The 27,935-nt window shown below is 39.1% G+C and overlaps 1 protein-coding gene across 1 annotated transcript in view; it reads right to left on the bottom strand.

Moving 5' to 3' along the window:
- tsc22d3 (TSC22 domain family, member 3) overlaps nucleotides 1-26,714 on the bottom strand; it is a 34,538-nt gene extending 7,824 nt beyond the window's left edge. The window contains exon 1 of the mRNA XM_079250498.1: nucleotides 25,982-26,714. Coding sequence (XP_079106624.1) covers nucleotides 25,982-26,322 — 341 coding nt within the window. The 5' untranslated portion in view covers nucleotides 26,323-26,714. The remainder of the gene's footprint in view (nucleotides 1-25,981) is intronic.
- Nucleotides 26,715-27,935: the final 1,221 nt, after the last annotated feature.

Genomic DNA, 27,935 nt, shown 5'->3' with positions numbered 1-27,935 from the left:
CATGTTGTTGTTTCTTTTGGGGGTGATATGGAGCATGGTTATGAATGTTGCCTGACAAGGTTTCCCTCCCCTAACACATTCCTCCGGGTTTTGGCTGCACTTCAGTGTTTTCACAGTAAATTTAACTGGAACATTCTGCCCATTAGAACACCAGGTAAATCTTTACATTATGGCCTAAAAACATTTGACTTCTGCTGAGTTGTAGTCTGGTGTCAGGAGCTACACAGTCCCAAAGCTTGTTAGCTGCAGTCCACTGTGCACAGCACCATTTGCCGAAATATTGCAGGTCCTCCTATTAGTTCCAGTGGAAGCCAATGTAAATGAGATGTAGGCCTATATCATTTTGTACCAGCTAAATGATCGGTGTGAATTCTGGCAAGCAAGGCATTAAACTGGGACCTTGTCCTGTCTTGACAAAACGAATCAAGGAATTGGCAGTGGTTCCAGCCTTGTCACACTTGTGGTAATGAACACAGGTTAGCATGTCACCCAGGCAGCTGTTTCTATCAAGGAGTTAATCAAATGAATACAGCTTCTCACAGGTAATAAAGAGTGGACTTGCTCAAGAACACAAACACCTCCCTGTCATTTCCACTGATTCTTTAACAGCTCCCTACCCCAAAAAATGGGGGAAGACATGATTGTATGTTTCCTGCCATGTAAATTATAATTAAAAGCTTTCTACCACTAAGTAGTACCTATGAAAACTCGGTGTGTTGCTGCTTGTAATGGTACATGCAGTAAGATTGCTTCTCTCAGCGTCTCAGGCTGAATTTTAATGTAACTGCTGGAATTTTATTTCAATGATATTCAACAAATGTACAGGATTTATGGCGCCACTGTGGCCATGAAATGTATCTTTATTTACTTCTTTCTCACTCAGTCCTGATTTGGGGGAAATTTGTTTCTGTCACTCAGATTTTAAAAGACAAACTGCCTTGTTAGACACTTTATGTTGTGACCTGCATGCATGTAGGTGTTTGCTGATATTAGCAGTGACAGCTCTGGTCGTGTGTGTGAGGTCAGTGTCTGAAGGCATGGCATTGTTTGCTGCATGAAAATGGAAAACAGGGAGCACTTAATGATTTGCAACAAACTATCAGCAGACATAGACTCACAGTGCTGATAATGTATCCAATCTGATTTAATCAGTCTAACCTGATCTTGTATGATCTTGTCCCAAACTGTGTCCAAAAATATATGTTTACAATATATGTATAACAGAGATGATAAAAATAACAAGGAGAAGTAATCTACTTAAATTTATTCTAATTGCTTCTGATATAAGTACTAATACTATCACAATGTATACATTTTCATTTGCTAATGTGCATTTTAAGGCCGGTTATCTCAGAAAAATAACTCTGAATAACGACATAATGACCTAATGTCATAACAATTAATGACACTGAGTAAACCTGAAATTCCTTTGTCACAAGGAAATAGAAAAAAAAGTTGGCATAGAGATGCTCGATGGAGCTTTGAAGCCAATTTATCTGTACAATTTAACTAAATTATGCGATTCTTACAGATTTCCTCAACTGACAACTGTATTCCCTGGAAGCAGGCCTTTAATTTAAGAGTTGTATCCCTGTTAATCCACCCTAAGTTGTGTGAGGCTCCACATCTTTATCAGACTATCTGTAAAAGAACACATCTGTGCATCACAGTCTGTCAGTGTCATATGTCATAACATCTTAGTTGCTAAAAGACAGGATTAAGTTGATGAAAGCATTATGCACAACTGTCAAACTGGAAAGGAGTGTGCAATTTGTCAAGTCATGAGCATCTTACTTTTGCTGTTTGACCTTTTGGAGCAGCAATCGCTCTCCAAACAACCACGTCCCTAATGACAAAGGAGGCTCGCTGAAGATGACAAACCCAGAATATATTAAGTGTTGAGGGATTATTTTACATCACATACATAATAAGAACTGTTACATGTGGACAAGAAAGCTGATTTATATGTCTGAGCTTGTTTTTACGTGTGAACCGTCACCTGACAAGCACCACATTATAAAGCTGCCTTATATAAGTTACCATTTACTGTTTGAATGACTTTAGTGTGTCAGTCAGTCTGGAGCTAAATAAGCTCACAAAACAAGTTTTTTTTATTATTATTACTTTTGTAAAGATAATTTTTATGTAAAGTTTGCTTTTCCATTAGGAATAAAATGACTTTTTCCTTCTTGTCTAAATAAAATTCATGTATGATAATATTCACAGATTAGGTCCAAAACACTTAGTGTTGTAACGACTGGCACTTTGCACGTCTGGCTCATGTTCCAGAACAAAAGGTTACAGGGTTCAGCGCCATCTGGTCATATCTATCTGCCTATAGAGACTTTAGTGTACCATATACCTCAGCTGTCTGAAGTGGTGGAGGTGTAACTATGTGCCATCCGAGTTTCCCAACATTAAACTTCCTCCTTGTATGTATGAATCTGATTAATGCATGCACAATACTCTGGATGAAAATCAATTTAGTATATGGTACTTTTGCTCCCAGTTTGACAGGTTTTTGTTGCTAATTGTGTCATCTGTTGAACACCAGAAAGTAATCATTGTTATACTGTATGCTCTTCATAACTAAGGCTGCCACAGGAAAGCCACTGTAAGTAAACACATCGCACAAGTAGACACACCAATTAGCAGCTTTACGTACCAAAACAGTAAACAGTCTCAACAATTTTTTCTAAAAGAGAAAATGTTTATAAAATCAGAGGTATTGTGCAGTAATCTAGATAGCATTAATTAACAGACTGCCAGCAAGTGATGGCGGATTTTTAATAGCAAATACTTTGTCAACAAAGTGAACACTTTTTTGCCATAATTAGTAGAAAATGCAAATGAAATCAGCCAGTTTAGTTAGGAAGATTAAATGTTTGTCTTCTTTCTCAGCTGTCTCTTGCACATTCTCCTCTGCAGCCCCCCCCCACACACACTTTCCTCTTGCAACATATTCTTGCTTGTCATCTCAACTTCTTCCAACTTTTCTTCATCTTTTTCTAGCCACGTATCTGACCGCGCTCGCAGCTGTGTGACCCGAGTCCCCAACAACTGGAACAACACCAGAGGGAAGTGGGCCCTCAATATGCCGCCCCCTGCTGTGTGTTTGTGTGCTTGCCTGTGTTTTTGTTTTCCCGTGTGTATGCTGATGCGTGCATTTGGGCTATGCTTGTATACGTGCATGGCCTGCTCATGCACGCCTGGCTTTGTCAACACGATCTGGATTTAACTGGATGTTAGGCACCCTGCTAGCTCTCACTGTCTGTGTCATCCAAACACTGAATCGTTCCCACAGACTCCAGCAGGTTCCTCCGCTGAGCATTAAAGCTAATCTGTTGTCACCTGCAAGATGACAGAGGAGCAGTGACTAAGTTCCCATGGATAATTAGAGACAAGACATTGGTGGTCATTGTCAAGAAAAGTTCATCAGTATTGTGGACAGCTACACAAATGAGCAACAAACACACCTTTTGTGCAACGAGGCGATATGCTTGGTAATTTTAACAAAATAGTTGCTGTATTCCTTTTTTCTTTTTTGTTGTGATTATTTTGTCGTTAACGTCAAACTTCTGTTTGTTCTTGTCTCAGAAAGCACCGGCAGAGTACTTGGCATAAGCAAGGCCAAATGAGTTTTTTATTGTCAGCTCATAATAAATCATTTTTTGTTGATTTATAAAAGGAAAATTTTACGTACATAATTCCTCGCAGAAATGCTTCCAGGCCTCTAAGTCATCAATACAGACAACCAGATCCATGTTTTGCTACTATTCCTATTAACCTGTGAAAGTTTCATCAAGCTATTTTCAACTCTTGACAGGCCACTCAGTTATTCTCTAAAAGGAATGACCTTAAAATATACAAAATGCTTTGTGGTGCAAAAATAACAGAATACTATGCAATTCTTTTACCAGATATAAGGAAATGGAAAGATTTTTTACTCATCCTTAACATATTTTTTGGGCTTTGCAAAATATTAAAATAAGTTTCAGCATTCTCTCTATTTGCATTCATGAACGACAGTCTCAAGTCTTCCTGGTAGTGATGCTGCAAGCTTGTTAAAAAGATACATTTCTGGAGGCTCTTTACATTTTTCTGTTTTTGTTTTACTTCATCAGCTCATTTTTTTCTTTGCACTTTTTTCCTTTTATCCTAACAAAACTTTCACTTCCTGTCACGGTAAACCTTCCCCACAGGAAGGGTGCATTAAACCAGTCATTCTGAATCAAACGCCAGTTATTTTCTTTGGAAAATCTGATCAGTGTGGAGAGGTGTAAATGTAAAACCAAAGTGTGATGCATATCAAAGAATCAAACTTATGTCTGTAGGTCTCGGTTTGCTTCTCACCTCAGTGCCACCTCAGAGAGGTATACATTATACAAAACAGCTGTATAATGAACACTGCATCTCAAATCGGCCCCATTTGGCGGTGTCTGGTTTGGGGAACTTTAAACTTTGTAAAGCTGGCATGAGTTGGTTCACCTGCAAGGCACGCTGCTGTCACACACATCATCAAGAGTCTGACTTTAAGACAGCTGTATGTCTTATTAATCATGTGCAGAGAACTCCATCATACTCCAGATTGGTCATGGAGGCACAACAAGGTGTGATAATTGAATAAAACAGTCACAAAATATCATTTAAAAGACATAAATACTTGAGTGACTTTCATATTTTTTTTAAAAATCATTTTAATTTAATCTAAATGTGAAACAAAAAGGTTAAGGAAAATGGTGCAAAAAGAAAGGTCTGAAAGCTTTCTGTCACCATTGTATCTAGTTCTTTTTACATATTCTTTGCAGATCCTTCATGTTCAGTTCAGATGTTTTAATCATTATTTAGGTTTCAGCTGAGTAGCTGAGTTCTACAAATATATAATCTGTATTAAAGGACATAAATGTCTATAAATTAGGTGAAGCCATAAAGTCATAACCAAACAATTACATTTCCCTCCAAAGGGAACCTGATACAAATCTGAGTATAAAGTATAAAGTGGTGCAATGGGGAACTCGAGTGTATTCGGTGTTTCATGTAACTCTCCATTTCAAAAAGATTAAAATCATTCAATTTTCAGTTGAAAAACCCCAGGGGTAACAGATCTGCACAGTTCCACTGAGGTGCTCCGTGAATCACATGTGAACAGAGCGCAGAGCTGAGGCCTGAAAGAACATGGTGTACACAATATTTCTTCAGCCTGTCTGCATGGTGAGAATCCCCCACCGATAGAGGACGGCCAGAGACACACAGAGACTGGCCCAGATGTCCACGCTTCCATTATACAGTGTCTTAAAAAACAACATGCTGCATTTAATATAAAGCAAAACACATTGATCTTCTCCTGGAGAGAAAGTAAAATGCATATCCAGATGCCGGACGCCCATATTGAGTCCCTAAATCACATACATCCAAGCTGTGAACAGACATACTGCATCATCGTTGGCACATTCTGCAAAGTTAATGAGGATGCACCGATGTGAAGTGCTACACTTACATGCTCCATTTTAGTGGACATCCCTGTATCTGTTTACAATGAGTCCATTGTAAAAGTTTTTGTGTTACATTGTTCTGCTGTGATTGTTCTGTATTTCTGTGTCTAATCATCCCAAACTGGAAGACATATATAAGTATAACTGTTTGTTGGATTCACTGTCAGTTTGAATATTTATTTGACTGTCTATTGGAAAAGTTTACAGGAAAAACTAAACAACTCAAGAGGAAACGTGGGGGAGAGGTGGGGTATGTGCAGAGAAACACTAAAACTTTGTGCACATCTGGATAACTGTTTTAAAAATGATGAAACAAGACATTAGCAGGAAATAATCTGTCCAAGTGACCCTGTTGCTCTTACAGGTTCTGTTGTACAACAGCTTAATAACAGTATATGTGTTGCTTTGCAGACATTTATGTAAGTCTCACGAAGCTGCGGCAGTGCAAACATAGTTATTATTAACTAAGACTCATTACTAGTCCAGATGATCTCAGCCTGCATGCAGCTGGATCTGGTCTATAAAGAGATGTTCACATACAGTTGCAACAGAAGTAGTGGCTCAGTCTGATTTAAGACTGATTTAAGACCCACAACAGGACAATAACCCCCTAATACCCAACCCTAACCCCCAACCCATGGCTCATCGTAGTTGCATGAAGTGAGCTCACCAGGACAAATCAGCATAGCATTCATCAATTTTATCCAAGACCTTAGAATCTTTTCTTGAGGAGAAATAAACACAAACTGGAGTCAGAGCCATGACACTGTGTTCCCAGGTGCAGCTATATTTGAACCTTAGGTGACACTAATGTGCTCTTCCTGTTTTGCTCTCAATTGCTTGGCTGCAGCCTGAAAACTGGGCAGTGGTTAGGAAAATGATTTGTTTTGGCTAAAATTGAACTCTGCCATCATTTTTACCCAACATGTTATAATGACAAGATGGAGGTAAGTGATGCCATGTGGTCCTTACTTCGTAGCAATAAGCACAGAGTGGGACCTAACTCCTGTAAAATGATAAAGTGATGACATTTTATGACATCTTCTTAAAAACTTCAAATACGGATAGACATGAAGTTGGAGTGCAACTTGTCAAGATGGCTGAAATATAAGACTTTTGAAGATGCCGCAAGTTTGGGATGAGGAAACAGATAGGAACTTGTTTTTCTATCTTTTCTTCTAATAAATATACTTTCAATATTTTATGAACATAGTGCAACGTGATAGTGTACCAAAAAAACAAAAAACAAAGGTGATATTTTCTATAAATTAGAAGTGAGATGCTTGTCTAACTTTTTAAAACTCTTCTCCATGGAACAAACAGGAATTGCTTCAAACTGAACGCACTTGAACTTGAGTGTGTCAAAGCACATCAGACAAACTGTGTTAAGATGCAGAGAAGACAGATTAAACACAATGTGCTGTCCCCGTCAGTTGTGGCTCAGGTAAACAATATATGCTAAATTGGCTTGAATCCAATGTGTGCACAAAGGGTCCAAAGTTCCCTTATAAAACAAAGAGCACTCTTGTATCTGCTCCGCAAGCACACTTTGTACAGGTACGCTGATCGGTCACACTCAAGTGCAAGTCAAGGTGTGCATTCAGGCATAGATGCCAAAAAAAGAGATTCCTACCAACCTTCTGCTCATGCAAGAAGGACAAGGATGGATCAGGACAGGGATGTGAAGTACGTGCAAAGACACTGTATTCAAATGCATTCATACTTCCATTGAGGCACATTTACGCACAATCATGCACATGCACACTCGGTTTATATGCATGCACTTTGTAGATTTACTTTCATAGTTCTTGACAGGCAACTGCTTACAGACATTAAATTAAAATCTTTACTAAATGCGCAAATTTCCTGAGACTGAGTTCTTTTCACAGTGAATAAAATCCACTTCAGAAAGAAACGCCCTTGGAGATGTAAAGGTTAACAATGCTAAAAGGGAAGATTTTGCAGAAACACTTCTGAAAATGTCCTTCTTTGATGTCAGTCAATGCAAAAAAAAAAAAAAAAATTCAAAACAGCAGGATAAAAGAAAAAAACGAATGATGATGGACATGCTTGATGTCTGTTGGAATGAAGGCTGTGGCTGACGTAAAGTTTCTTATCAGATTTGGCCTTAAGGCAAGAAAATGTGCGTAAGAGCCCCTTATTGTTTGGAAGATGCTCACGTAAGCAGTGTTTGGAAGCCACAAACCTGTCACCTTATCTTTGTGTTAAAATCACTGAAATTAAGCACTGATGTATGAGATTCCCAGCCTGCAATGTCTTGGCCTTATGCTGACACAGCAGAGTGAGGAGAAAACAGTCAGAAAGTGAGATAAATGCAATTGCCTTTAAAATAGGGGCGAAATAAACTGTTCAGAGTATTGAGATGTGGAAAGCCATCAAAGCTAGCCAGGAAAAAAAGTTAAAAAAGAAGAGAATGGTGTACAGCTAGTGAGGTCAAACACAAATACTGATGCCAGCCATTGCTTTGTTAATCTTGCATTATTGCACATAAAAAAACAATCAGCCAAAATGTATAGAAATGTAGACTTTTGGTATATCTAAATATGTATTTTAGACTGTAGAGTACGTAGTAGAATATGTAACCACTTAAGTCTTATTCCTTCCATATATGCCTCTGCTTTTGATGATTACATGTGAAACGTTTTGCTCCTGTCAATTTTATAACTAAAGTAAATTAGCCCATGATTCATAGAGGCAACCAGGGTCAGTTAAGCTATTTTGAGGAAGTATGACAGGATTTGCAGAACTGAAACAAAATCATGTATTTCAGAGGTTCCTCTGATAACGCCTGACTTACGAACACGCACATGTACACGCGTATAACCGCAAGTCAGTATCTGTGTTTTCCACTCTATATGAAACTTATTTTTACCTTTAATGGCAAAAATAATTGCTGTAATTACAGTGAGGCTACCAAGGAAGAAAGAAGGGCGCAGCATACCCGGGAGGTATCTGTCAGCCCTTACAAACATGTAAAATAATAATAGTATGTGGTCTTTGTACGAGTAAATATGTTTTGTCAGAGAGGAATGTATTTGCGGCTGTCACGCTAACTGGTCCCTTTCGCCTTTCAACTTCTGTGTCTCGTCTGCCACCTTGTGCACAATCGTTTGTCCTGCTATCTCTGTTGTGTGGCTCTTTTGTTTGGTTTATAACATTCCTCCTCTCTGTTTTCTGTGTGTCTACACAGCACACCTCCCCCCTCCTTTATTAGCTCTTATTATTCCTGTCCTTCCACACTGTCTCTAAGCAGTAAATCCTTTCTGACTGGCACGCTTCAGGAGAGCCAAGCCCTGACTTTGTCTCGAGTTAATTATCCTGTCTCTGACCTGTCTCGTCATATTCGTAGGTGTTGTCTGGCACACGCTCACCTATATTTGGCACAGGTGCTGCTTTGCACCGTGATAGGACATGACAGTATGAGAAAATGTGTTTCTGTGACTATGAGGAGTATGTGGACCCGAGATAGAAAGGATTCAGGTTAAACAACATCAGCCTTTGTGCATAATGAACTTCGATATTTGTGTTTATTCTGCAAATGTACCATGTCTGGGCTCTGTTCCTGTATAAAGGTGAACACACTATGATGTTGCCCGGTCATGCCCTGCTATCCTGCAACAGATCCTCTTTTTCCTTACATAAAGCATGCAGCAACTTGAAGAGGTTTTTTTTTTTCTTTCTTTTTTTTCAGGTTGGATAAGAAACCGCGGAAGATAAGTTATGACGCATATTTTTACATGCATGTGTACATGCTGTATCAGCATGTCAAAACTGAGTTACAGTATGCACAAGGCTTTCTTTGCACATGTATTGATTGCAGGCAGGTGCTGCAAGACATGCAAGTTTCCTTATTACAAATACAAATTTCCTGTAATTGCTTGCAAAAACAGCGTGTAACTGCGAGGCTACAGAAAAATAAAGCTTTAGAACTTAATGCTCATTTTCACTTTGATTGGATCTTGAATTGTGCAGAAACACAAAGTGCACAGGCGTAGAGATCAGAACAGTTACAGTCCATTGTATCATCTTTCATCAGAGTTCAGTTCACCAGACAGTATTAGTCTGCTGCCTGAGGACAGCCCATTGCTTTGTATCAAAGTCTGAGCAGAGAGCCACCAAACACCAAAACAGGAAAATGCAAAGAGGAGAGGAGGAGAAAAAGGGAGGGAGGAGAGGGCTTTCACAGCTGTTGTTAGGCAATGTTTCCTCTGATAGGAGGTTTTGGCTGTACTCCCAGTTCTTAAGGTAAACTATCAAAAAACATAGTTACCTTGAGATACGGGCGGGGGGTTAGGGGGGCACGCGGGTGTGTTTACAAAAGAGACAGTAAGATAAAGTCTTGAAACAACAAATTCATGAAGTAAGGATTCCACACTATTTATGGAGCTTGCACAATCAGCAAAAAATGATCAAATTCAGTAATAAAACAGTGATCGTGAAGCATTTTAGTCTTGCCATATTCACAAAGTATTGTAACATTTGAACACTTATTTTTCGACTTGATAGCTGCTAAGTCAAAATAAGAGGTAGGCTATTGAAGATAGTACAGATCAAAACTTCATCTGTGTTTATAAGATGACACGTCGCAGCGCTTGCTCACGAGGCTGCTGTGGAGTACAGTGCAGACATCTGCAAAACTTGTTAGCCTCTTATCCAGGGATCAAGATGATAAGAGAAATCTGTAAGTCTTTAATCTCTCCCACTGCACAGCTCCATGTGTTTGTGAAAACAGGTGCCATAGACTGTCCCGATTGTAACTGCAGGTCAAGAGTGTTTTTTCTTTTTACTATTACTGTACTCTATTGTGATTTTCATCGGGACTTTAAACAATGTGGAAAACACACGTCTGAATATAACTGTAGCAGCTGCGAAGGCACATAAACATGATTTAGTCGAGATGCTATGGACTGGGGAATTTTCTTGGTTAGACCATTTAAAAAGAAAAGTCCTCAAAAAAGTGTCATTGAAGCATGTTTTTTTTTTTTTTTTTGTATTTTTTTTAGTAACCAAGTGGGGTTGCACCTACTTAACTAAAACATTTAAAAAGGGATTCCAAAAGAAGATGCAGTAGGAGTAATCAACGCCCCTCGCTCTCCTACATGTTCCAGTTTGAGCCAGCATATTTGTTTCCATCTGTTTCACTAAAATGCAAACGCAAATGAAAATGCTAACATGAGCAGGAAATGAAAGACTCCCAAAAAGAAATGCCCCTGGAGATGTGCTTAGAAATGCTGTTTTCTCTAAGATGGCCTAGATATAGTTGCCACTTAATACTGAAAAAAAAAAAAGTAAAACACTCGCAGGACAAGCACCGCTGTACCTTGTCTGAATCTGTTACTGAATCTCCTGTTACAGAGCATATCTGCATGTGAATTGGAGGAAGTATCTTGCTTGTCTTTCAGCTGTGTGTGTGCGCTTTTATATATCCTCCCATTGCTGGCTGTCACAGCATAAGCACGAGAAACTTTGTTTTTTATCAGGGTGTTTCTCTGAATTTCCCATTGATATGAGCTACAATAGCATCCTTTCCCTCCTGAGGCCTCGGAAGTGGGCCCACAAAGAAAAAGAGAACTAGAAATACACAAATGAGGCTCAAAAAAGCACAAAAAGGATCAGATAACAACGCATTCATTCTAACAGGTGACTTTACTGACAAAATAATGGAAAAAGCACAGAAGGATTACCTGTGCTTTGCAAACACTTTTTCCACTGTTGTCACTATTTGTTATGTAACCTCTAGTGGGAACAGGGCAGCCTTGGGAGCACTTGACCATTATAGAACACCTACAGATCATTTACGGATGGTGTGTCAGAACATTTACACATGGATCGGCTCTTCAGCACAGCCTTCATCACTTGTGCAGTGATTGCAAACTAGATATGAAGCAGTGGGATTTCTGCCCTATTTAGAAACATTTTCAATATTTCATATCTGTTTTCTTTTAAGCCATTGACACAGCAATCAGTCATAACACAAAAAACACTGACATAATAACACATGCACAACAATTCATTTATTACTTTGAAGTGGTCAGTTTTGTGACTGAAGGGTTCATTTGTCAAAATGTGGTCAGAGACATTCTGATTCACGTGCCATTAACTGTGACAATGTTTCTGATATGTTTGCTTCATATACAGTGGAAAGAAAGATCAGCTTTTAAGAGGTTGGCTTGTTCACAAAGTGCACAAATCACATTCTGTATAAATGTGTGTTTGAAGACTTTTATGCAGAAGTGCAAACATCCAGAGGAAAAAGTTTACATTAAGAGAACTGCTCCAATCTTTACTATTGTATTATTTTGCATAACATTGGACGGTTTGTGCCATTTTTTTTTTTTTTTTACTTTATTTTATTTCATTTTATTTTATTTCAGATGGGGGGCTGGATTGTTGTGTTTAAAATGAATTTTTAACACCGCCTCACTTCCTTTATCCTTATGTCTGCAAACTACAGTTATTGGAAAATGTTCACAGTCATTAACTGTGTTGCTAACTCTTCTAATCCTCATCCTTTCGTGATTTCTGGCACCTGTCAGCCTTGTGAAAGCAGTCATGTGCCAGTTCATTTTCATTTTCAATATTTTCCGCATCAAAATTCTTGGGTGGATCTGTAGTTGTTAATGTTAAACTCATCCTAGCTTTGCTGTCTCCATTCTATGGTACAGCTAAGCTTAGTCTTTTAATGTAGAAAAAAAAAAAAAAAAGAAAGAAAAAACATCTCCTACTAAAACAACTATAATTTCTTTTTTTTTTTTTTAAAGCATTTAGACATTGTTTTCTCCATAACCCAGTCTTTCTACTTAATCCTCCACTCTAAGTCTAGAGTTAACTTGCAAGTTCCACTTTAATTTGCTTTTCTTGGACTGATATCTTTGCCAACTCCCTTGCGTGCAGTTCCGCAATTTACTTCCTATGCCCCCACTGAACTTTGCAGTTGTTTTATGCAAAATAAGCTGCAAAACTTGTCTTTGCTCTGCAATCTGGCCTGGGAGTTCTTGATATCTTTTACACTTTCACCACAAAACGTTTTGTAACAGCCTCTTCTCTATGTATACTGTTCACTCCCACACCATGACCTGGCATGTGAGAGCCGTTTGCTGAACAGCAATGCTGAGATGAAGTTAAACAAGCCCAAGGATGATGGATCAGTGTACACTTAAAGGTCAGGCAAAGCAACTGTGTGGAACTGACAGACGGAAATGGTGGAGATGATGCATGAGAAGGAGGGGAAAAAAACTCCTATATCAGATGACGGCGATTCCTTTTTATATTCCTGTAAATTCAACAAAACATGAGCTGCAATGAAAAACAACTGCTTATCGTAGAGCTCTTTAAAAAGCATGCGAGAAAAAGAAAAGACACTTTTATACTCAAAGAATGGGCCTGTTTTTGTTGATGTTTAGTAAGTTCTGCTTGACAATAAATCATGTTGCTGTGTGTAAGATAATCTGTTCTGAATGCAAAGCTGCGGCTTCACATGGTACGCATAGAGGTGCTATAGATGTAGGGCTTCCTGTTTGACTAAAGCTCTTCCACAGCCAAGGATATTCACACTGACGTATTAAAAACCTCTTCATCCTGCTGTCTTCTACAAGTACTGAAAGGTTGTGACCTGCAGTGTTATATAAATTCCCCTCTCTCTTTTCCCCTCAGAGGCGCCACTTCCCCTTGTGTGACACCTTGCAATCGGGCTTGTAATAGATAGGTCTTTGTATGCACTGCAGGGTCTTGAAAGACATGCGTGAGGGATGTGGATGGCAGCCTCGGTGGAATCTGTTCTCAGGTGTATATGCAAGAGACAAATGATGAGGGGAAAAAAACAACAAGGTAAAGCAAGGCCTGACTGTCTTCATGCCAGTTTTGTTGCATGGAAATGACCTTGCTGCAGATGTATGTTTTCAGAGGACTTCTGTTTCACCTATTCCCAGACTGTGTAAACAACACAGCACAACATGCAAACATAATAATGAATCTGTGACTCACTCGTCTCCATGACCCCATACTGGAAAGAATGCACAAGGGGGTCATTTAATGTTGCTGCTGCTAAGTGCCCTTGATGGGGGCATTGCATGATGGAGGCATTGGCTCAAGCACCCCATCGGATACAGCTGGCTTAAACTGCTCCTTGGTATTGGTGGCTCTTTAAACACAATAACACAAAGGCAGAAGTGAAGCCTTGGACAGGACGCATCTTGTTATTTTCGCTCATTTAACTTGGCTGGCAGCAGTAGACTGGTGACCTGTCAAGAGTGTACCCTGTCTCTTACTCGGAGAGGTTCCAGCTTCCCCGAGACCCTGACTTGGAATAGGCTGTATAGAAAATGGATGGATGGTTGGATGACTTGGCTGGTTTCTCATTCTCTCCCTTGCTTTTTCTTTCTCTGAGCAGCAAGAACAGCCAGAAACAATCACAGACTCACTGAAACTTGGCGCATGCATTCTTTTTTTTTTTTTCTCCTAACAGCCTCTTGTCTGCCAGGAAGGAATCCAGAGAGAGGAGGAAAAGACAGCCTGGCAGAGCAGGTCCATCTTTTCAGTCAGCCACTGCTTTCTGCCAACAGGCTCAAACTGGTCACCAGTTGGGCATGTGTCTCCTGTTTTTCTGTTCTGAGTTATGATGATGAGAACTGACTTCATTTCAGGAGCTACAGCTGCGGGTAATAAAACGCTGACAGAATTAGCTCCGTTTTGTCGTGACCTGTGACTCGCTGAGATAACTTGTGTTGTTTTCATGAGAAAGACCCAGAAGGTCTTAAAACAGCACTTTTATTTGTTGACTTGCTTGATTCTGTTTTTCTTGATATGCCTTTCTCGTCTTTCAGTTTCTCAGTGCGTCTTTCTGTCACTCAAATCCTGTTTTAGGCAAAGCAGAAGCACCTGAAGCCAGAGAGATTCAGGAAATTTGGAAGCACAAAAACAACAAACAGATAATCTGTCACTATTCCCATTTTAGAATTTGATGGTCTGTAGGGATGTTTTTTTTTGTTTGTTTTTTTTAGGGTGCCCATTTTGAACTTAATTCAGAGAGTCAGATATATTGTATTTCCTCCAAGTTCTGCATTTGCCATCACCGGAAAGACTTCTGGTTTAGGAAAAGTGGTTTATTGCAGAGTCGAATGCATCTGGTGAAACAAACCCATTGCACCACAGAAGAGCGAGTTACCCAACATGTTTTCTGCAGCTTCATAACCTTCACAGGTGTGTAGTTAGGATTCTTTTTTTTTTTTTTTTTTAATCCCCCTAATGTTTTGCAAAGGATCAAGTTAATGTGGCAATAACTTACGGAACATACAAGGAGTTCCCAGAAGTATCGTGGGTGTTGCCGGAGTGACACTTCAGATTTCAGAGACTTTAAAATGAAGCCAGTTTACATGTACTTTTAAATACCCAAATTACATAAATGTTTCATTTGCCAAAACAAGACTAATGCTTATTTAACTTAACGGTGGAAAACTCAGTTTGACTTGGGCTTCCTGCCCAAAATTATGTTATGTTTCTTAATACCAAACTCATTACCTTTTTGTCCTCTGCATGACAGGCGCGCCTTGTTTGGGAAACTCAAACTCTTAAATTACACCTCCACCCCTACAGCTTGCCGCTGTGTGCACACATTTCTTTGTTTTTGTTTTTTATCGCATAAATAAAACTGTACACATTCCTGTCATTTTTGAGCTAGAGGGAAGTTTTGATGCATATCCTAATGATACATTTAAGTCTTTACTTTTTCCTTTCCCCCTGTGAATACGTTTGTGTGTGTGCCTGCGTGCATCCAGGGTACATGATGTACCCAACCTGCGTGTGAATAAAGCCGAGGGAGCATAAGATGGGCTAATGATAGGCCTGGCTCTGTACTGCTACATAAAAGCACCGTCTGGGTGCATTGTGTAGCTGACTATTGTGGTTAGGAAAAAAAAAAACTGACGCAGTGTGGTATAAAAACACTTGGGATTATGAAACAGACATGCAAGGAAAAACAGATGGAGTAAGCATAGGAATTAATCTCAAAGACTGAGGATGCCAGTCTGTTTAAGGGGCACAAAAAATCAGTATTTATACTAGAATTTTGGGGAAAAAAAAAAAAAAAAAGGGGTTTATTCAGATACATGAAAGGTCTTCAAGCTCTTGTGGACACACTGTACCAGCAGTGTAATTACTTGTTGAAAAGGGATTAGAAGAAGGGGAAAAGCAATCAGGGTTCTTTACTTGAGCCAATCTTCAATTTGGCCCTGAGCGGCGGAGAAGATCGCTATTCTTACATCTAGTGCAGAGTTAGTAAAAAAAAAAAAAAAAAGTGAGATGCCCATACTGACCACACATAGAACATTGAACATTTTATTGCCCTCAGATACCTTTGGTGCTCAGTCTGAGTCTTATCGTTTTATGACGTTTTGAATCTACTTTACAAGGGGATAGTTTCCATTACCAAACCATTCTGCAGGTTCTTGAGCGTGAACTGCAGTCTAATGCAAAAATCCTTTACACTTATCATTATTCATACTAGAATATTTAAACAGAGTAATGACGACTACATTGCCTGTTTGTGATCCTGACCACTTTCATGAGGAGGAGTGTGTGCTGACAGGTTTCCGTACTATCTAATTAGGCGCCATAGTCATGGTCCAGAAAGATAAGACAAGGAACACAAGCCACGGTCACTCCACCCCACCACATTATCACCTCCTTTCTGCACATTTAGATAATTCCAGCAGCTGCCAACTGGGACTCTAATGGAGAGATAGAGAATTAGAAAAAAAAGACAAAGAGATAAACCAGGCATCCACACAAGAGATTTAGTAAGTAAATGAAGCAAGGATGAAGAAAGTTACACAACATGAAACATGACAGAAGAAAGGACTGTAATGGGGCGGGATGGGTGGTACTGCTTTACTCTTTTGAAGTATTTGTGGAATCAATCTCCATAAGAATGCTTTCTTCTGTTTGCCGTTTAAACCATATATGACTTCAAACCTACAGTATCAAACAGACGCATGCCTGGAAGCATGGCTATTCTTGTCATGATGAAGACTTCCTGCAGGAATCCTTTGTGCAGCAAAGTCATGCGATTGCTATAGAAGCTACAACATTCTGCTACATCCCAATATCAATGACCTAAGTATCATCAAAGGATGCCACTCCTTTTGCACAATCAGTCCAGTAAATCATGAGAACTTGCAATGTACATTACCAAAAGTCATTTCCTAACTAATGAAAGTGGTGGCATCTTTTTTAGATGCCTTCTTTCATCATTCTGCGGGTTGTCCACAAAAACGCTGTCAAAATGAGCTCAAAGAGACTTTGAACTTGCTCAACAAAGCTAATGCATCATAATGAAACACACAGAAACACATAACTTCTGTGTCCATCTTAAGAGCTTTCTTTGAACTCTCATTAGGATGAGGTGCTGCTTCCAAATTAAGTTTATAGAGTGCAAATCGAATGATGAAAATTCCTGATCAGAGGTTGATTGCACTCTGCACAGAACAACAATGACATCAGTTCTAACCGGGGTGGAAATGGTGGTAAAGTGAGAAGAAACACAAGAAAATGGGTATAAGAGGGAGTGCTGCTTCATCATCAGAACAGCTAGAATGCCATGCTCGTAAACAGACAACAGTTGGTGGATTAGTTGTGCAAATCTAACAGACTGCTCTTGTTTTGTTTTGTCTTTTTTCCTGACAGATTGGTGCATAAGCAACCAGCTACAAAGCTGCACGCTACGCTGCTGTATGTAAAAATACACAAAGCAAATGTTGGAGCTAAAGATTTGCTAATGTTACAGGTACTGTCATTTGGTGTTTGTCCTGGAAGACGTGTTTTACTATGCAAATATGTACGCTACAAAAATACATAAATAGCTTTCCCATCACACTCCAGCTGCAATATTACCCTGCTCTGCCCATAAAAGAGAAATTACTGTGAGATAACCGCACACATTCATTTTTAATGGATTACAAGTTCATATCACAGGTCAAAGCTGACTTAGTTTGCATTAGGTTCAAACATTTTTCAGATGGTCGTTGGAAATGCTTTGGGATCTGTAGGAAAATCTTCTTTGTCTTCACACAATACAGTATAAGCAGTATGTTCATGTTTAAAAAAGCAGTGCAATTTATTTCTTAGAAGGGGGGTGTCTACCTCCATGACTGTGCCATCTGATATTTAGACCTTATTAGCTGTATCTGCTTAAAACTAACCAATCAGAGCAGAAGTTCCTGCTATGAAATCCTTTCCAGAGTTTCTTGTCCTTGTATTTAATTGTGCAAGTTTGGAAGGCAGTTTTCATCAGGCTATTCCAATAATACTGAAAGATTGTTTCTGCTCACTATGATCTTGAGGATTTGACTTAGATGACAAGCTTGTGTTACTTATAGATTTCTAATCCACCTTTGGTACATACTGTGTCTGCGCCCTGTCACCTGGGACAAAGAGCTTAGATGGATTTTGCTGTATGATATGTCAACAGCAGCATAATGCTTTGGGTCACCTCTGCTGACTGTGGGTGTATTCATGTGTGCTAGTGTGTGCCTGGTGTTATTGAAGCTCCTTGTGTCTTTAGTCCAGTGGAAAATCTGAGGCTACAAATTAGGGAGCAGTCCCAACTTTGCTGAAAAATTCAAGGTTAGCAACCATCACTCGAGTCTGTGTCTGTTCACTTAGGGATGAGTTTATACAGATTGAAAACAGTTCTTTTTAACATCTTTTGAAGCCTTTTTGTAAGAAGGGCTCCCTAGAAAAATATCCCTGCCACTGGAACAACTTTTGTGACCATACTTGTATTCATTATAAAGGAGCATGTCCCAGTACAAAAAGGGGAAATTTTATACATCACCCATGTTTGTAGTGCTCAGTTTGGTCATAATATTAGCAGTCATTATTTGACTTTGTGTGAATTTAGGAAGCAAATGTGTGCCAAACCCTGTGTTTTCTCCACAAGGATCATCACTTCACAGACAGAAGACTTCAGAGCTCCGAAAAGTATTCACTTACAAACTGACACACAAACCCATCAAAGCTGGCTCCAGGCATCTTCTGGCAACGTACCAAGGACACTATTCACACAGTCACAACACAACAAAGCAGTAAGAGGTCCATTAAAAAGCCATTGTTGTTCATCCTCCTTTAAACAGGTTTCTCAGTGATTGGGAGCTTAATTTGGGGTGAAAACCCAACAAATACACTCGGACACGTAAAATCCTGTGGTTAAGTGTATTATTGGGGAAACTCATAAAGATTTGTGTAAATCAAACACTGTTCATGACTTTTCACTTCCTGGAGTCACAAAAGAAGAGCTTCCTTTCATCATGGTAAAAACTATTTAAGTTTTAACCACAAACATCTGCAGTTGACCTATATCTTATTTCCAATAACCGTCAACAGCACACTATCTTTAGCCAGTCCTGACTTTGTTTTGTCTTAGCTCCAGCTCCAGCATTCTGTCTCTTCTATTTTTTATTGGTCTCTCTTTCTCTCTCTGTCTTTCCAGCTCTTGCAGTTCATCACCTTTGTCAGTTACAGCTCTGTTCCAACTGTCTATGATTCAGTTTTTTTTTTTCTTATCTTGATATCCTACCTTTGACCCCTTGCCCTCCATGAGTCCATTTTAGATATAACTCAGAATTTCCTTCAGCATAAACAAGAACAGGGGAAAAACAGACCTCCTTAATGGACTTCAGTTCCAGTCACCATCTTACAAACCAAGGTAGCATTTTATACTGATTTAGACTCCAGAAGCCAAATCCAGAATATCAGTAAATTTCTTCTTTTTTTTTTTTTTACCTGCAAAATGCTGTCAGAATCCCCCAGAATTTTTTTTTTTTTTAAACAAATTACAAAGTCAAGCTGCTCTTGTGCTGATTAGGACCACAAAGCAAACACATAATGCACAATGCTAAAACACGTATTTATCTGTTTCGCACCTCTACAAATCAAATAATTATCTCTACACATGACTTTTTTTTTTGACAATATTAATAATGTCCCTGGTTTTGCAGCTCTCTTTGAAACACTGTGGCCAACATGTTTGAACCAGTCTACCAGAGGACCTAAGATGGGTTGAGACTGTGTTTTAAATCATGCTTATATTTTTTTATCTTTTGTTTGATGATTTTTCCAATAATATTATTATTATTGGAAAATAATTTTATTATAATAATATTATTATTATTTAAATTTATCAAATCATTTTTAAACCATTTTTATATTCATTGCCTGCAATGCACAACTTGTTCCATGCAAATAAAATCTGAACATAGACAGTTAAATGCCCCCAGCCTTTGTTTGTTTGCTGGGTTTTTTTTCCCATTCCTATCTTTCCACAAACAGCTTAGAATTTTTTTTTTTTTTTTTTTTTTTTTTTTTTTTTTTTGACACACCAGTTTGTTTTGTGGTCTGTGTCGCTGTTAGAAGTAATTGGATCAAAAATTTTATTGTGAAATTTTGCAGCCAGGAAAAATGCATTGCATTAATAATCCATTAATGTGGTCGGTGTGGGGAAGGTTAATATTGGCACAAACAAGGGACGTTTCTTTTTTCTCTCATACTGCACTGTGTTTTTACTGGACTCTACATTACACTGCACTCATAAAAAAAAGTTCTTGGTAGTAGTGGAAGGAATGTAAAACTTGACTTTTAAGTGTGGACTACAGCTTTATTCTGATCTTTATGCCTGTCCCAGCTTGAAATTAAACAGGCATATTTATTAAGACCATGCTCTCATCTCTGGCTGCATGGTGGTGTAGTGGTTAGCACTGCAGTCTCACAGCAAGAAGGCCGCTGGTTCTTGGCTCAGGGAGAGGTTTCTGTGCAGAGTTCTTTCCGTGTATGCATTGGTTTTCTCCAGGTACTCCTGCTTCAGCCCTCAATTCAAAGACATGCATGACAGGTTAGTTGGTCACTCAAAATTCTCCATAGAAATTATTGTCAGCATGAGTGGTTGTTTGTCTCAATGCGTTGGCCCTGTGATGGACTGGCAACCTGTCCAAGGAGTACCCTACTTCTCATCTGATGATTGCTGCAATAGGCTCCATGTTCCCCATAACGCTTAATTGGTCTAAGTAGTATAAAAAATTCATGAATTAATGTTCTGGTCTCTGGAGATACCTCCCCCTTTACATAATATTGATCTGGCAAATAAATTCCTGATCAGATTTGTCTGCTTTTACACCATGACAACATTATCTGCAAAGCAAGCCACTGCAGGGATGATAAGCAGAAGTTATTTAATCACAGTGTAACATGCTGTATACGGTTGACAAACCTCTAAAGGAAAGAATCTGATTTGTTTCATGATTCACATACATAATATCTGACTGGGATTGTTGTAATATTCCAGTGTGAGTCAGAATGTGAAGCGTTGCACTCAGGTTCCTACTATACCTTCACTCCTACAACTACAAAATAGAAGCAAAAATAAAATGATTGCTTTGGAAAGCATGTAGAGATAACAAACTAAGTTGTCCTAAAGAGTGTCTCTGTCCATGCAAATTCTTAGCTTGCAAAAATAAGCTGTACTGTCTGGTAAGAGATCAATTTGCTGGTGTGACCTGTGTGTAAATGAAGTAACTGGGACACTGTTGAGGCACGCCTAAGATTAGGGAGGCATTTACAACTTTGAGTGATAAACCAAAAACTAATATAAAATCTCATATGAAAAAAACTGCATAGACTTAGATAGAATCCTATTCTGTCTTTCTCTTCTCTGTCTTTCTTGTCAACAAGTACAACAGTATTTAAAAGGCAACTTTCTTTGTCAGCAGCCCTGTCAAGTGCTGTCAATCCTCTGCAGTTCTAAAAGACAAGCAGATGTGATCCCACAGTATCGAAACATGCTCGTTTAGCCGCTACTAAAATTACTAGCCAGTCACTCCAGGTTTCATTTCTACAATTAAAGGTACAAATTCATAGTAAGTTAGCTGAATTTTGTATTCCTCAATCATGAGCTCACACATGTCAGTGTGGCATTATTGTGGTAACATGCTGTAATGAAATAAATAGCAAACATACTCTGGTGGCGGTGATGACAAATATTCCAACACACCTGCACTCCCCCCTGACTGAACAGCCTGCAGAGAGTACCTCACTGAAGTACTTGTCGTGTTAAATCCAAAACAGTTTAAAACTGCAATTTAAAAAAGAAACGAATATGAGAAATAGAAAGAATTTACCTATCAACATCACTGATTTATGAATAGATTACAGCTAATTAATGAACTTTAAATGAAGGCGTAGGACTGCTTGTAGCAAAGCTACGTTGTTTATTATGTTGTTATAATAGCATGGACCATCACAGCCCAGTAGGGTGTCTGACTTGATGCCATAAACCACTTCATTGTAAGAGGCCTAGGTGATATTCAGAAGTCAACTGCACCATAGTTAGTTGCCTGTCATAATCCCAGGGTAAAGTGAAAAAAATTTCATTCTTTGATTTATAATGAGGTCTCTTTTTTTCTTTCTCCTTTTGAGTCAGCAGACATGAACCAAGAGATTAAAATGACATTCCATATTTACACAAGCCATGCAGTCTCTTGCCTGCACTGATCTTGGAGGCCATTGCAATTCCAGGTCCCTAACCAGCTCATGTTCTCACCTGTATTTGAAAGTTTCACTCCTTACAGTGATGAGTTTCATATAGGAATGTAAAATTCTGCATACTTCTGCATTACCTAATGCACAATTTTAATAAAAAGACGGTTTGACAGCCTGTAAGTCCTGTGTAGAGGGGGCAAATTCCTCTTCAGTTCTGTCTCATTGTCTTATTTGTGGTTTGTTCAGAAAATAAAAACTTCTTTTATGAAGTCTTTGACACTGCGATGCCAGTGCAGGCTGAGTCTGCTGCAATGTTCGAAGCTGTAGCCCCCATGTGTTTGACTGCCCACCAAGTGTCTGGCTGACTGCTCACAGACCCGAAGTCTGCTGATAAATGTCTTTGTCATCATTGCATGCTCACCCCTCTTCACCCTGGCATGTGGTGATGTGTAGTGGCTGCTAAGTACTGACAGAATGCCTGTGGTGAAGGTTTGTAAGATGACATTTTTTGTTGCAGCCAGCTGTAGCAGTGCAAGCCTCGAAGTGAATCAGCACATTTCCCCTGGTTTAATCCTGTTAATATCACAGATCCTGTCCACCTAAGCGGTTTTCTTGCTCTACTTCAAACTCCAAATCAGACTTTGAATTTTCCTCTCATTACATTTCTGTGACCCATGAATCTTTCACATAGCAGATTCTGGCTGCTGCCACTGCCACATACTGATACTCAACAAGTCCAAAAGCTATCCTGGCACGCTTCCTCAAGCTTTGCTGAACATTTTATTCTGTTAACAAGTGTCAAATAAGACCAATAGCTGCTGGGCAGACTGACCACCCAGGGAGAGGTCAGCGCATAAACCTCAGCCAGACTTTCATGAGAGGCCAGACTTTTCTAAAGCGAACACTTGAAAAATGCATGAACTTCTCCAAACCTCATCTCAGCAAGGCAGCGTTCTTGTTTCAACTGACAGGATTAGACTGCCAGTGCATGTATGAATGAATGAGTGCATTTGTGTTTCTGCATGAAAAGCCAAAAGGGTACACACTTGAAATCGATGTTTTAATCCGTTGAGAAATCTGTTCTATACTGTAAAAAGGCCACATGATCCTTGTCTGTGATTTCTTCCTGAGAGGAGAAGGTTCAGGGACAAAATGTTCTTGCTAAAGTCTCTATTTGTCAAGCAATCAGCTGAGCTGGCAAAGAAATATGCATGATCACAATGGTCGACGGCCCCTTGGCCATAACTTGCAAAAACTGCTTTACTGATGTTCTAATTTTTCTCAACACCAGTAATACAAGTCAGGAAATTTTTATTTAAAAAAGATGCTTATGTCAAATAGACCTGATTAGACAGATTTTTGTTTATATTGCAGACAGAAATCCATCTTACACAAACCAACAGCAGTCAAGCAACATAAAAAAAGAATTATTTTAAATTTTGGCTTCTGCTCCTTTTGGGAATTTCAGTAAGACAAATAGCCATTGATGCCTTGCTTTGTGAAAAATGCATGGAGCTGCAATTAATATACATGACTGAGTCTGAATGACAAGGCAGAAGAATCTTATGTAATCCAGTGAAGAATAACTCGTCTGCATTTGTCTAACTATCTAATTTTCTAAGGAGCTTAAAGGTATGCTGAAGATTTTTATCTCCAGTTAAGACATATTGTGAGAAGGTATTGTAAAGAGTGAAAACTGAGCATTCACTAGTTAAAGCTGTAGGTGTTGAGAGCCAAAGTTTTATCATCTGTTGTTGTTATAATGACACACATTCGTTATCATAAATGAATCATGAACAGGCTGTTGTTTCGTGGAACTGAGCAGCTCCAAAGTGCAACTTCTCTTAAAAGGGTGTTAAACAAAAGAATGTTTAAACTCACCATGCACAATGTAATTAATGGAAATTTAGAGTTTGTTTATTTTTCTATACGGCCGCTGGATTTCTTTTATTGTGACATAAGTTATCATTTCTGTACTGTACAAAAACAGAGACATGTACAAAGTTTGGCACTGATTAACTTTTACACCCCAAAGCTGCATAATGAAGTTAAACCTTGTTGAGGTCTAATAGCTGTTATCAGTCCATTCAAGTGCAGGGAACAGTAAATGGTTTTACCGTCGCAGTACCGTCTTTACATGTGCAGTATAGATCATGACACAACAGAACTGCATTATGGCACATAGGAAATTCGACGCAAGTTAAAGTTTAACTAGTGGATATTTCATGGCAGCTCAGCTTCTGCAGAAGTTTGATAAAATACTGATGATGACTGTTGGGCAGAGGACATCTTTGATATGAAAATACTTGTGAACAAGTAAATCAATGACAATAACTAACTTTCTGCTGTTCATTCCAAGCATCTGTTATCATTTAGGTTTTATCGCAGATACTTTATCTCAATCAAAATTTGCTCAAGATTGAAAATACCAGAGAATGATTCATTTAAGATCTTGAGTATATAGATTTCTCCTTAAAAATAAATAGATACCTATAAACAGTTTTACAAATATTTTTGCTAGTTTTTGGGGTTTTTTTTTAAATGTAGCATTATTAGTTAAAAATGAACCTTTTGGCTAACACTGGTTCATTTGTATTTGTAGTTATACAGGGTGAGGCACACTTGAAGCATAAAAAGATAAACTGATGTACTTTCTATGGCTTTTTTTTTCCCCATTTTTTGGTGCGGGTCTTTTTGTTTGTTTTTTCTCTTTGTTTTTTTTTGTTTGTTTTTTTTGTTTTTGTTTTGTTTTTTTCATTTTTTTTTAAATTAATTATGTTGAAATGTTTCATGAATGGGATTAGGAAAATGAACAATAACATTCTGAATAAATTAATTCCATCACCGATAAGTAAAGCTAAAGATTAGAATTATTAAGATGACATGTGGGTTGCCGTGAAGTCTAAAAATCTGTCTTTTATTGTCATGTTGTCATAAGATTATCATATTCCATCTGCATGTACACAACACATTCCTTATACACATATTTCTGTTGTAAAAGACAATTGCCAACAACTTCCATTTATACAGTAACCATCATGTAATAAGAGCACATTCCTTTTGTGTGTGTTGCTATTTTACTTTAGGTCTCAACATCTCCCATTTCTATAAGGTGAGAGATGTCATGTAGTTACATGAAGCTGATTAAGTTCAGGAGTTCAACAACAGTTCAGGTTGAAGCCCGCTGACAGTAGCTGCCAAACAAACTATCAAACTGACAAGATTGGCTAAAAGACACTGATTTCCTCACAAACACTGCAAAGTGAGCTGAACAGAGAGGAAAAGGGAGTCCAGCCAGATGTAATTCACCTGCAGCAATAAAAGATAATTGTGAAAGAATATCCCAACGGTGTTGGTGTTGTTGTTTTTTCATATTACATTCAACTGTTTGAAAGTAAAGCAAACAACAGCATGATGATCCGCTCACATTTCCCTCTAATAGCATTACAAAAGTCAGAATGATGTTGGGGTGTGTCAGTGTATGATTTGTTTCTTTACTGTGGTTTCTTCAAGCTGTTAAGTAATACATAAAAATATGTCATTAATTAATGAGCCATAAAGCAAGATTAATGAACCCAGTATGTCAGTAAATCCCAATACTACTTTCCACAGTTCCTTGTGTAGCTCAGAAGGTGCTTTCAAACTGGCTTGCCTCATGCCAAAAAAGTGAACACACCCATACCAGTTTATATTTAATCCATGATGAGAAGCACTTAATGTAAGTCTGCCTTTTCAGGTTCTAACAAAGCAATTCATTCTCCATTTATTATTGAGTTTGTGTAAACAATCTCCATTTTTCATTTTCTTTTTCGATTTGTCATCAGGTGGAAAAGGGAAACTTTCAGTAAAGATGAAGATTTTATCTTCTGAGAGAAAAACTCTTGAGATTCAGTGGCTCAGTTATGACTGAAAGATCAGATCAGAGGAGCAAATAACAGACATACCTGTGAAAGAAGAGCAATATTGACAGCATGGTCTGGTCAATGTTGCTGCTGCAGATCCCCTCATTGAGCAGGAAGCAGGGGTCCCTCACAACAGACTCCAGGGAGTCCTGCCTCATGATGTTGTTCAGCTTGTCCGTGTTCAGGTTCTGGTACATCAGCTGGTTGCGGAGCTGGCGGAAGTGGCTTACACTGGGGCTGGTTGGGCTTCCCGGCAGAGTCCCTGTAGAACCAAGGCCTTGAGATGGACTGCTGGACAAGGAGTCATCACAGCCATTGGCCAGGTCCAGGCAGCAGCTGCAGCAGTCCAGGCCGATGGGAGAACGGCAGTCATCATCTGACATTTTGGAGGGAAGGTATATGCAGAGGAGATATGCTTAGAGCAGGTGCAGAAGTTTCAGTGGAGGATGACAGAGGCTGAGGTGTGTGAAGTGGGAGACACAGCTGTCAGGAAAAAGGGTGATGTCCTCAGCTCTGACAAGGACGCTGACAGGAAGTCTGGGGCAGTCTGACGTGCTGTCCTGTCTCCACTCCAGGGCAACGAAGGCTAAATGTCAGGTTGAGAAGTGCAGTCACGCTGGACCACTCTGCCTGCCACAAACCCTCCTGTGGCTCTGCTGCCTTTCTGTTTCGAGGCCGACGCTGCTGCAAAGTGTTGCTACAGTGGCAGGAGAAAAAGTGAACACCCCCCGCACAAACACACACACACACACGTACACACTTCCTCACAGCGGAGTCCGCTTGAAAGCAAAACCCAGAAGCTGCCTGCTGCTTATCACTTTTTTCCCTGGACTTTTTTTCTTTTTTCTCTCTGTGGGTTGGCGTGCCTAGAGACAGAGGGAGGGGGCAGGAAGGGAGGGAAGGAGACAGAGAGGGTGGGGAAATCTTTGTGATTGGTAACAGCATAGATGGTTAGAGACACTGGTCCCTCCTCTTTTCTCCTTGAGCTCAGTCGTGCACGCAATATGGGTAGGGAAGGGAAACTGACAGAGAGGGAGTGAAGTTTTCAGAGCATGCTTGAAACATGTGCAGTTCTGTGTGCTCCACCCTGTCATGCTGACAGCCCAAGGAGTGGCTGAGAGAGGAAGGCTGCAGGAACACACACCAAGCTCTGATAATACATCTTGTGCAAATTTGGAAAAAATGAAAAGTAGATGTGACATGTCTGCTTTTAATGTTTTAATGTGTTGAGTTTCCATTCTTGAATATATTTATTCTGCTCTAATAAAGTATTTTTTATATTCAAACGAATGGCTCCACTTTTTATTATGCAAAAGAAAAAAACATTAGTTAAGTATTCCTTCTTAGTTTTTAGTTAAACAACTTTTTTTCCCCTACATAGTACAAAGATGTAAAGTTTAAGAAAGGGACACATTTTAATTCAATGGAAGAGGTGTGTAATTTCCTGCAAAAGCAAGAGCTTAATGTAAAGCAATAGATATGAAGGGTGAAGCTGAATTTTTATCCTCGTTTACCAAGCAAAGTTATATCTCACGAAACATAAAAAACAGTCTCGATTCACTTTGCATCTGTGTGTGCGTGACGTTGTTTGTGTAACAGTGAGAGCAAGAGACTCTGTGTTCTAAACGTGCATGGTAAACACAGCTGTAATCTTATCAGGGTTTTGCTGCATTTGATAACAGTTTTGTTGATTTTCATATCTGTTCTCAAATATTTTTAATTGGGCAAGTGTGTGCTGTATCCATGTCCTCCACGCAAATGTTTCACAAGCCTCGGTACATACCAGGACAGTGTCATTGCAACCATACAGATGATCCAGGAGGATGGCAATGCTGACCTTTGCCCCTGAACAACAAGTGTACGGCACTTGTCAACAGATGGTTGGTCACGCAAGAGCACAACAACAAGATAATTACAGACAACATGTCACACTCTGAGGCATGCTGTGTTTTTGCTGCAGTAAAACATGCCACAACTCCTATTGTCATGTAGCAGA

This window comes from Telmatherina bonti (assembly GCF_933228915.1).
Source record: "Telmatherina bonti genome assembly, chromosome: 12".
NCBI lineage: Eukaryota > Metazoa > Chordata > Actinopteri > Atheriniformes > Telmatherinidae > Telmatherina > Telmatherina bonti.
Note: the sequence above shows the minus strand (reverse complement) of the source record. Positions and strands in the feature narration are given on the sequence as shown.